Raw genomic sequence first — 10,319 nt, 5'->3', positions numbered from 1 at the left:
GCATAGTGATTATACGGAATACGATAAGCCGGTCCATGGAGAGAGAGAGAGGGACGCAACCAAATCCGCTTAATCCTGCGGCACGCCACCTGGCAGATAATGAATGGTCACCGTTTCCGCATCTTCCGGTCCAAACCCCGTTTACCATCATATGCATCTGCGCAAGGCGGTCTGATGTCTGTAACGAACTGTGCTGTCAATAAGAATTCTGGTGACTCGACTTAGATAACTGCTGCCTGTACGTTTCCGATAGACTGTGCCTGGGCATCAAACAGAATCTCGGTTATCGATGTGCTCAACAAGCAACAGACGCGCTCTGTTTATGTATCGTACCGCATACCTAATTAGCCTAACCCAACAGCTCAGTGTCACTCAGTTATACGATGGCTGACCGTGGAAAACTCGGAGAACTCAATGAGACCAGAAGTGGGTGCTGCCTGCTCATTCGTCTTTGCTGATGCAGAAGTCAGGAAATAATCGTTTGCGATTGAAGTGCAATATCTCACGTCCAAAATTGCTCATGATACTCGAAAAGCAGTCTATTGACCATCGTCAGCCCACAGTGGTTCGGACGATGCAGGCAAGTACGTACGGAAGTCGAAAGAGTTGAACGCTTCGCCATTGCCAAAACAAGTTCCAGGTGTCAGCTGGAATTGGTTGAAGACCACCTTATCGCCATTGAAAACGCCGGTCCACATTATTCCCTCGCCTGGACCGGTAGTCAATACCCAACGTTTATTGACTGCTGATCGGCACTTTAAGCCATGCCGTACAAGTGAGATCGCTGTCAATCACAAGAAATGATCTCCTACGATATGTGGGTTAAGGAAAGTGTTACCAGCAAGAGATGATCTTACGTACCTTGGTCCAGGAAACACATTGGCATTGGCGCCCACTGCACCTACATGAATGAATTCCTCGAAGTCGGTGCAACCCGCGTCAAGGTGTCATCATGAAGAAGTTCATAACATAGGTTTCCATATTGACCATTGCCTGTGAATGTATCGACCCCAATATTTGCACGCCTCTCCAAAGGAGAGGACTGCACTAAAGCGAACATGACGCACAGCACAGCAGGGACTGAGATAAACAACATTTTTCCAGTGCAGGCGGGGGGGGGGGACAGAACGTAAGCTCTGATTCACGAACGAAATGAGGGCATCAATGCCGCCTTTTATACGTAGTGTTTCTCCACGGATTCATCAGACATGGCAGTGTCTGCAATTGAATGGGCCGTTACTCTCGTGTGGCCGGTAGTTGGAGAACACACACGTTCTGATCGGTGCGCGGTAATTAATGAGCATATACAGGTCTGGCACGGTCGAATAGGAAAAAGGCGGTATTAGCGGATGACTCGTAATCAGAAGAGGTGGGTGTGGCGGGCAAGCCCGAACAACGTGCGGAGGAGCAGGACCGTATTCCGGGCTGAGTAAACGTACTAGTGTCTTCCGGACAACTGGTACGAATGAATGATTCGAAGATCGTTTCGACTGCTTCAGGGCAACATCGTGTAGCAGTGATTGATCATTGGAGTTCTTGAAATGCAACAGCTCGTCATCATCTCCGGTCGCCGGTTTAGACCACAAAGAGTGCCAAACCGCCAGTGCCTGCAACCAAGACAGCAAATTAAGTACTGATGTCAAGTGAAGGAGATAAGCACCGGCAGGACTGTATGATGAACGCCACTGGCGAAGTACTGAGCGAGATCGTGTAAAGTGCCCGTTCAGGAGTTGTCGGTCCATATAGCATGAGGACTGGCACTTGTGTGCGCCCGTTCATTGAAGACGGACAAAGAGTTTATATTTCATCTATTGAGCCCCCTACCCTGTTTCGTTGAGCGATTACAGAATCGCACCGAGCCTGTGAGTTGCCAAAAAGTAGTCATTAGTACATGTTCTAGCGTCCTTGTAAGATAAAAAGGGAAAGTACAACCGCCCCGATTGCGACGAGCGCGGCAGCACTTTGGGCCCAAAGTGGGAACCGTGATGGGCATGTCCTTGCCGAACGAGGACTTCGCCGTTTGTCCGAAGTCTCACTAGGCCGTGGCGGGCGGAATGCAGAAAAAGGATCGAGAGGAACTAACCCAGTAGACTTCAGACCCCTCACGCTGAAGATGCGCGTCAGTGTCTTGGTGATATTGAGAACACAAAAGGCTCACTAGTATCCCTCCAGATTACTCTCCAGCTCCTGTTCCATCCCCTTCGGAACGCCCGATAATGAAAACTTGACCTCCGTCGAATCCGATCCTTGATCAAAGGCGATAGTAAGCGTCCCAGCGTGATTAGTAGGCCATGTCGGGCTGGACAGCTTCCATGTGGATACAATCTTCTTTGGTCGATCAACGTCGGTGATCTGGCCAGTCACACCTCCACCAAACAGCGAGAATTCAAAACCAGGCTCGGGCCTATAATGAGCTGCGGCGCGTGACCACGTCGGAATACGGCGCTCGTCGCTGTCCGTCGTGAGAAACGCGTGGCGCCTAAGTTATGGAGGACGCACGTTAGCAAGTCGAACAAATCATCCGCACTGGCCATGAACCTCGCCTCTCTCTCGACGGTCGATGTGTTCAGTACCTCTTTCGGCTTCTTCGTGCTCTTTGGCTGAGCCACAGGTGGGTTGAACGCTGCCGCTGCTCCCAGATTCGCACTGGCACTGCCGCCTTCCACACTTACGGGTGTTGCCGTGCCGCTGTTAGCGGCGGACACGATGAGGTCTTTCCCATGTACTTCAATAATAGCGATCGGGAACTCGGCAAACTTGCTCTCCAGCGCTTCGCGCAGTTTGGTCTTCGCCAGCTTGTACACCACATCGACGGCAGGAGACGAAGCGGTAGTGAGTGACCATTGGTACTATATCACTGTGTCAGAACATATGCGGAGCAGAGCCAGAAGGAGGATGCGAACAGAATATTCAGAGATCTGGTCAACCGTGATCTCATGCGAGACTTCGGGAATGAACAGCGTCCCTTTCACTTCAGTCCCATCGTCCGCCATTCCTTCACACAAATATTAGCCTAATATCGTGTTCAACGCGCATATACGACGCACCTTCCCACTCCAGATTGATCTTCACGTCGTAGATAGTAATGAGTCTTCATTGCGCGTCAGCGTCTCTTCACAAGGTCTGACGCTGACTTACTTCGATTTCCTCCTGCCCAGCTCAACATCCCCGTCCACCTCGGTCACCTTCACAACACCAACCTTCGCCGCTCCCTCACTGATTTCGACTGTTGGAAGCTCGCGCTCGAACCAGGCTGAGCCCCACTGGTTCAGTTGTTTATTTTTCCAGTGCCAGTTCTGGAAGCATGTGCGTCAATGAGCGCTTCCACTCCTGTGGCAGCCAGCTCACGGCGGTGGTGCTGCTCATTCCAGACATTGTATAGATGGATTAAATGAGGTAGAGAAAGGCAGGAGTAAAGCAACAATAGTAAATGAAAGCGTGAGCTGACTTCAGAAAGTCGCGCCACGCTCTTCGAATTAGTTCCCGTTCTGGAAGTTTCGACAGCGTCAACAGTCACAGACAGCATGGATAGAAATATCCACTTCACTATTCATTTCAACAACTTGAAGTATCCAGGCAGAAGGAATGGTATCATATTGACCGCCGCAGGCAGAAGAACTACACGAACAAGGAAGGACGAAGGAACGAGGTATCTGGGACCCGGTTTTAGAGGGAATAGTTCGCACAAGATACCCGCGTGAAACGCGACTAGCTGGATATAGCAGTACGAAAGAGAAATTACGACTGTGTAGTGGTCGACGGGGCATTCCTGTTGGATGCATCCTTGAGTGCGAGCAGCTGCTTGCTGCGGAACGCCTCGTAGTGGAGCTGAGCAGTTGTCTCGATTAAGTCTTGCAGGTGGGTACGTGTGAGGAAGTTGCGCAGGTACACGAACTCGCAGTGCTTATCATCTTCGATGTTGATCACGCCCCAGCGGTTTTTACGGCCACGGACAGACTTGCCATCGAGGATGACGTTGCGTTCGGATCCGACAACAGCGAAAGGGATCATGTCCTGTTTGAGGGATCAGTCTTGACAGCTTGACCATTGACAATGCCACTCACGCGGATCATCTGGTTCTCTTTCTCCTCATCCTCGTCATACTCATCGCTCTGGAAGGGGAAGAGCTTGATGCTGTGGTATGCCAACTCCTCCCGGATCTACGTAACAGTTTGTCAACGTGCATCAACAGGCCACGTGGGTGCCGTGCGCTTACCCGCTTCTTGAACTTCAACCTCTCGTCCATAGTGAGTGAATCTGCCTTGGCAATCACAGGCACCACATTCACAACCTCGCTCAGCTTCTTCATGACGATTACGTCAACCGGTCGGAGTCCATGGCCAGTCGGGTTGATGAAGTAGAGGCAGCAGTGAATACGAGTGTCCAGAATATACTTGTCACGCATGGCAGTGAGCTCCTTTCGAAGATAAAGGGAGTGCTGGTCCTTGATGTACTTGACGATGGGGTCCCAGCTGAAATGACGCGTCTGAGCTTTTATGAGACGGAGGATGCTTGGAATGTACGCACCATCCCTCATTGTTGATCTGATCGCCGTATCCAGGCGTATCAACGATGTTCAACCGCAGCTTCACACCGTTTTCAGTGATCACTATAATGTGGAGTCAATCACTAGAGCCTTTATGCGATTTCACCACGGACCATGGGAGTTGGTGACGATCTCCGTTGTCTGCCTTATGGGCTCATCTGCTTCAAACCTTCCTTTAGAGTCGATGAGATGGCTCGCAAAGATTGTGTTGATCATTGTCGACTTCCCAAGACCCGTCTGACCTGCAAACACATGAGCATATGAGTCACCGCTGTCGTCCCTGGGGTGGCAAGAGCTCCACGCACCAACAACCATGACATTGAACTGGAAGCCACGCTTGACCAGCCTGTGCTTGATTTGGTCGGTAATGCTATCGAAGCCGACATAGGACGATGCCCTGATCTCTTCAGGCTGCTCCATAACATCTGCGGCGGCCATTTTGGTATTGTTTTAGTGAGTGATGGCAATGTGGGATAGTAAGGGGACGGCGACGGCGGGCCAGGCAAAGGACGCGCGAGGCAAAGAAACCAACTTGGAAAAAGGAGGGCCCTTCCATATGCTTCCGCTAGACGTGTGGGGACGACGTGTGTTGTAGGGCAGCTCTAAGTTGATCACCTACCTGCTCACACGCCATCTCTTCATGCCGTTTTCTCATAATTATTCAACGTGTATCGAATCTGATTATCAATGCTTTTGTTGCGATTATGAAGATTAGTACCGTAGATCTCTCCCCAACCACATCCGTTGCCCATTCTCCACGTGGCATCCTCGTTGTGAAGCAAGCACGGGACCGCGACCGCGACCTGCAAGTATGCGCCTGGACCAAAGACACTACCTGAATTTTCACGTTGATCATCCTTATTTCTTCCCTGAACGGTGCTCAAGGCTGTCAACGTTGCGATGCTATCAACCCGCATATCTGCGGCTGTGTCAGCGCCCTCCTCGGTCTCTGGCACCGCAATTCTTTGGGCGAGACCGGAATCACCCTCCGCGAGAGCTTTACACAACTATGTGGGGCAGATCGGAGGTTACTCGCCGTTGTTGAAGAATCCTAGGATGAAGAAGCTGCGCGGATCAGAATTATCGAAAGTTATTGCGTTCATGTCTTCGAATCCTTTGTCAAGTTGCTGCCAATAATATCTCGTGTTTGGGAAATTCGATCGACCTCCCGGAACTTTGCTTTTATTATTTGGTCCATACTGAACACATGAAGACCACTCCTTCATGTAAGCAACTTTCACCCAACACCGAAGTTCCGAGTGCTTCGCTTACTACGCTTTCTGCTTGGCCAGCTTCCTGTTTAGAAGTTCTCCCAGTTGCAGTTTGTGTGGAAGCTGTATGTCTGCTTGTTGAGGACCAGATATCCTCTCTAGACTGGATGCAAACCAAGGGCCCGTGTGGCTGAAAATGAGTAACGCGAACCCGTAGCGACTCCCGAGAACGCGAATTCCGGACCGGAATCACAAGATCGACTCGGCATTCCGAGCGATGTAAGCGCGACGTGGGATTTGAGAGACATATGTTGAAGCAGCAAGGGATAATGCATGCCACCAATGCTCATCCTGCGGCGTCCTCGGGATAATCAACTACCTCCACGGTGCCTATCCCTCGTCCTATTTATAGGTCACAGGATTTCAATCGGAAGATCGAACATCTCCTGGCCAAGGAGACTGCCCACGTGAAACATTGCATGTTCAGGACGTATCGTGTCTCATGGGAGGCAGGTGGGGGCAGAGAGGTGGCTAACATTCGAAGCCTGAAGGGCCTCGTCAGGAGATGCTTTGTAAGAGAGGGGCGAGGACATCACAGTTCCAATCTTCCACTCTCGAGCTTAGTAAGTGTAATCTGCCTGTGGACCATTAAGTGCTGTATCGTTGACACAATCGGACAGATCACCCCTTCTTATTCCTGGCCGGTTGAATTACAACAATACTTGGCGTGCGACAGCTCTCACACTTCCAGGGCTGCGCATCACCACGTTCGTCGATTATTCAACTGGGTATGGCAAGATTCGATGAAAGACTGTGTCGTGCGATACGGATGAAGCAGCTTGGAAGGATGTTTTAACGCCTCGATCCATGTAATTAATTCAAACTCGTACTATCTGAAGCCCCCTCACCGAGTTTCTAGATTTAACTTGTCGTTAATGAAAGTGATGGGAAATGCCAGGTCCTTGTTGGGAATTGTCGGATACCTTCTCCCGGGTCGCCAGCCAGGCTCGAACACGCTATGCGATGTCCTTTTCTCTCAAGGCGGTTGGACTGCTTAGCTCAGGGGTCGGGAACGTCGGGTAGAATCCCACGGAAGGAGTTCGGATCACGTTGAAAAGTGGTTGTCTGTCGGGCAAGTTCCGATGGGTGATTCGACAGCATCAAGATGGTTATGAAACATACGCTTGAGATTGCCCACAGCGTCTTAGCCTCCGATTTCAAGAAGAAGTGCACAGGTGATGGATGATGGAGAAGATGGATTTCGCGGAAGCCGAGCGGGGAGAACAGAAGATGGAGTCATCGCTATCCAGTAAATGCTGTGTCAGAAGTAGATGTGGAACAAATGATGGGGGCAAGACACGACTCTAGGGTCCAATATGCTTGCTTCTTTTGTCTGTGCCTAGGGTTGATCCCATATCCATCCATCTCTTACTAGCAGGAATGGTTTGTCCGACCTTCCCTGCTTCCAACAGCACCGGAACATACCAACCATTCAGTAGCACGACTTTCCGCTGAAACGCACGTGGATATCCTCCTGTTGGGTTGAGGGAACGAATCGCAACGCAAGAAGGGATGATGCGCTGGCAGTCTGCAGTCTGAGAGCCCGATGAACATTCTCTGGTCGCATAAAATGGTCCTTGCCTAGTGACGAACATCCTCACTCCACAGTCACAACTCCTCCTGATCGGTGCTGGACAGTGGGTCGCAACCTTTACCCCCCTGTGGTCAGAAAGCTAACTGCCTTTCCTAGCCTTTCTTTTCGCTTCAGCTCATAATATCATTGTTGGTGCCGGACAGTGTGTGGCTCTTCTGTCGACACGGTTCATTCTTACTAACGCGAATTTTTCAGCCTCAATTTACTCTAAATTCTCTCGTTACTAACATCCACATCAACGTTCCGACCCAACCCGTAACAATACTACAATGCCTTCAACCAAGCAGCTTCTTTTCCTTACCCTCGCCGCTTCGAGCGTTCTGGCCGTTCCTCTGCAGATGCAGATTGAGGCACGTGATACTACGACGGGCACCGACCTCGTCACGGCTAATGCGGCTGCCGCTGTGCCAGCACCGGTTGAGACCGCTCCGGCGCTCCCCACCACCCCTGCGACTCCCGCGACTCCCTCAACTCCCTCAGGGAAGCATGATCGCAAGCACAACAAGCATCACAGGCACCACCGTTCGGGGCGTCACAGCCGCCACCACAGAAAGCACGGCCGACATGGGCACCGCCGCCATGATAGCAAACACTCGCACAAGCATACCCCTGCACCGTCTAACGAGACTACCGCGGCACCCTCCTCGCCCGTCTCGCCGGCACTGTCCGCGCGTAGCTGGAAGAGCTTTGAGAACACCGTCAAGAAGGATTGGAACAAGGCCAAGCCCTATGTACAGGGCGCTGCTCAAATCGCCGGTGCTGCGGCACCATATCTTATGCATGCACGAGATGTTGATGCCTCAGATGTGGAGCTCGACGAGCGCTCCTGGGCGAGCTTCAAGAATACAGTCAAGAACGACTGGAACAAGGCAAAACCGTACGTCAAGGGCGCTGCCCAGGTTGCGGCTGCTGTCGCTCCCCTTGCAATGCGCGATGTTGATACCTCAGATGTGGAGCTCGACGAGCGCTCCTGGGCGAGCTTCAAGAATACAGTCAAAAACGACTGGAACAAGGCAAAACCGTACGTCAAGGGCGCTGCCCAGGTTGCGGCTGCTGTCGCTCCCCTTGCAATGCGCGATGTTGATACCTCAGATGTGGAGCTCGACGAGCGCTCCTGGGCGAGCTTCAAGAATACAGTCAAAAACGACTGGAACAAGGCAAAACCCTACGTCAAGAGCGCTGCCCAGGTTGCGGCTGCTGTCGCTCCCCTTGCAATGCGCGATGTTGATGGCAACGAAGTGGAGCTGGACGAGCGCTCCTGGGCGAGCTTCAAGAACACAGTCAAGAACGACTGGACAAGGCTAAGCCGTATGTCCAGGCTGCAGGCAATGTTGCAGCCGGTGCCGCCCAGGTGGCAGGCAACCTTGCCCCTTACCTCGCAAAGGCACCCAAGGCACGTTCCCTCGACGATGACGATTCTGAGCTCCAGTTCCGTGACATCGATGGCGAATTCGCGCTCGACGAGCGCTCTTGGGCGAGCTTCAAGAACACGGTGAGAAACGATTGGAACAAGGCAAAACCCTATGTCAAAGGCGCGGCTCAGGTTGCCGCCGCAGTTGCTCCCCTTGCAATGCGCGATGTTGATGTCGATGAGCTGGACATGGATGAACGCTCCATGGCGAGCGCAAAAGCGGCTGTCAAGGCTGGTGCTGCGAAGGTCAAGACTGCTGTAAAGAACGCAGGTGTGAAGGTTAAGGCCGCGGCGCAAAAGGTTGGCGCCTCCGTCAAGTCTGGTGTCTCTCGGGCAAAGGCTGAAGTCAAGAAGGACTGGCCTCAGGTGAAGGCAGAGGTGAAGAAGGACTGGCAAAAGGCAAAGCCTGTTCTGAAGACGGCTGGGCAAATCGCGGTTGGGGCGAGCCAGGTGGCCAGCAATCTTGCGCCGTACCTGGTAAAGAACAGTCGCCGCGATCTGAGCGACACGGAACTCGAAGAACGTGAATGGGAGGACATCGCGTTTGACGAGCGCGACCTAGAGGACCTCGACCTCGATGAGCGCTCCTGGGCGAGCTTCAAGAACACAGTCAAGAACGACTGGAACAAGGCTAAACCGTACGTCCAGGCTGCAGGCAATGTCGCCGCTGGCGCCGCCCAGGTAGCGAGCAACCTCGCGCCTTATCTCGCTAAGGCACCGAAGGCAAGGAGCTTGGAGGATCTGGATTAGAGCTGTCGATGGGCCGGGCAGCAACAATGCTGTATAACATTTGCCCTGTACTCCTCCGCATCCTCGATAGTAATGAATTCAGACACGTTAGAGCAAAATTAGGCGTATATCATAGTTATTGCCGGTGCCTAAAACACAGTCACGTTGCCCATCCATGACAACTTGCGACGTCTACATGTGTGAAAAACCTTGAGGCTGAATACTCCCTGATCTTTTGTCTCATGTTTCCTAACGACAGATTCGACACGACCACACCTTTTCCCAAGTTCTTGATCGAGGATTATGAGGTCCTGGCGGAACACTTACACTTTTGCTAGCTTCAAACGCGCCAGAAACTCGCAACGAATTCATTCTTATAACATATCGTACAGTTCCAGTGGTGTCGAGTCCGATCATGACCCAGTACTTGACACGGTTGCTCAGCTCTTTTCTTATTGCAGAGGAGTGCAGAATTCATCAAGCTCTCAAGCACCGCTGAATAGGGGAGGGGGCGGGCGACAGGGGTTCGCGCCTCCTTTAACGTCATAGCTTGATTCAAACCGAATTCACTTTCAACTACTTGAGAAATATCCATAGGCTTTCCCATGTGGTCCGACAAGGGATGAAAATCTCCTTGTGCATTGACGCAAGATGCAGAGGCAGTCTGAAGAGCATTAGGCGAGAAGATTAACACCGCGTGGCGAAGGATAATTGACGGGCGCCCATTGAGAACTCCTAGACGAAAGGGGTATTCAGACGTCAGGAAAT

General features: G+C 51.9%; 4 protein-coding genes across 4 annotated transcripts; 2 read left to right on the top strand and 2 right to left on the bottom strand.

Moving 5' to 3' along the window:
* Positions 1-273: 273 nt before the first annotated feature.
* Positions 274-805, top strand: DACRYDRAFT_23057 (uncharacterized protein). Its single transcript, XM_040773073.1, has 3 exons — positions 274-454; positions 507-539; positions 593-805. The coding sequence occupies exons 1-3, from the start codon at positions 384-386 to the stop codon at positions 747-749; spliced, it is 261 nt and encodes an 86-aa protein (XP_040627569.1). The 5' UTR covers positions 274-383; the 3' UTR covers positions 750-805.
* A 1,036-nt stretch (positions 806-1,841) lies between these two features.
* Positions 1,842-3,375, bottom strand: DACRYDRAFT_89650 (activator of Hsp90 ATPase; the record flags this gene model as incomplete). The annotated part of the gene is made up of 8 exons (XM_040776927.1): positions 1,842-1,860; positions 2,084-2,107; positions 2,159-2,452; positions 2,500-2,849; positions 2,904-2,995; positions 3,048-3,091; positions 3,139-3,296; positions 3,349-3,375. 8 exons carry the CDS (start codon positions 3,373-3,375, stop codon positions 1,842-1,844), a joined length of 1,008 nt encoding a protein of 335 aa, XP_040627568.1.
* Positions 3,376-3,578: 203 nt separating this feature from the next.
* Positions 3,579-5,035, bottom strand: DACRYDRAFT_23055 (GTP binding protein). Its single transcript, XM_040773072.1, has 6 exons — positions 4,852-5,035; positions 4,660-4,788; positions 4,528-4,609; positions 4,217-4,472; positions 4,065-4,160; positions 3,579-4,014 (listed from the first exon to the last, which is right to left on the bottom strand). Exons 1-6 carry the CDS (start codon positions 4,982-4,984, stop codon positions 3,739-3,741), a joined length of 972 nt encoding a protein of 323 aa, XP_040627567.1. The 5' UTR covers positions 4,985-5,035; the 3' UTR covers positions 3,579-3,738.
* A 2,978-nt stretch (positions 5,036-8,013) lies between these two features.
* Positions 8,014-9,659, top strand: DACRYDRAFT_23054 (uncharacterized protein; the record flags this gene model as incomplete). The annotated part of the gene is made up of 2 exons (XM_040773071.1): positions 8,014-8,288; positions 8,651-9,659. Coding segments are annotated over 2 exons (1,197 nt in total), but the record flags the coding sequence as incomplete, so codon positions are not given.
* Between the last annotated feature and the right edge of the window lie 660 nt (positions 9,660-10,319).

Source organism: Dacryopinax primogenitus (assembly GCF_000292625.1).
Source record: "Dacryopinax primogenitus strain DJM-731 SS1 chromosome Unknown DACRYscaffold_12, whole genome shotgun sequence".
Taxonomy (NCBI): Eukaryota; Fungi; Basidiomycota; class Dacrymycetes; order Dacrymycetales; family Dacrymycetaceae; genus Dacryopinax; species Dacryopinax primogenitus.
The sequence above is the reverse complement of the archived record's forward strand: the minus strand, read 5'-3'. Positions and strand labels throughout refer to the sequence as shown.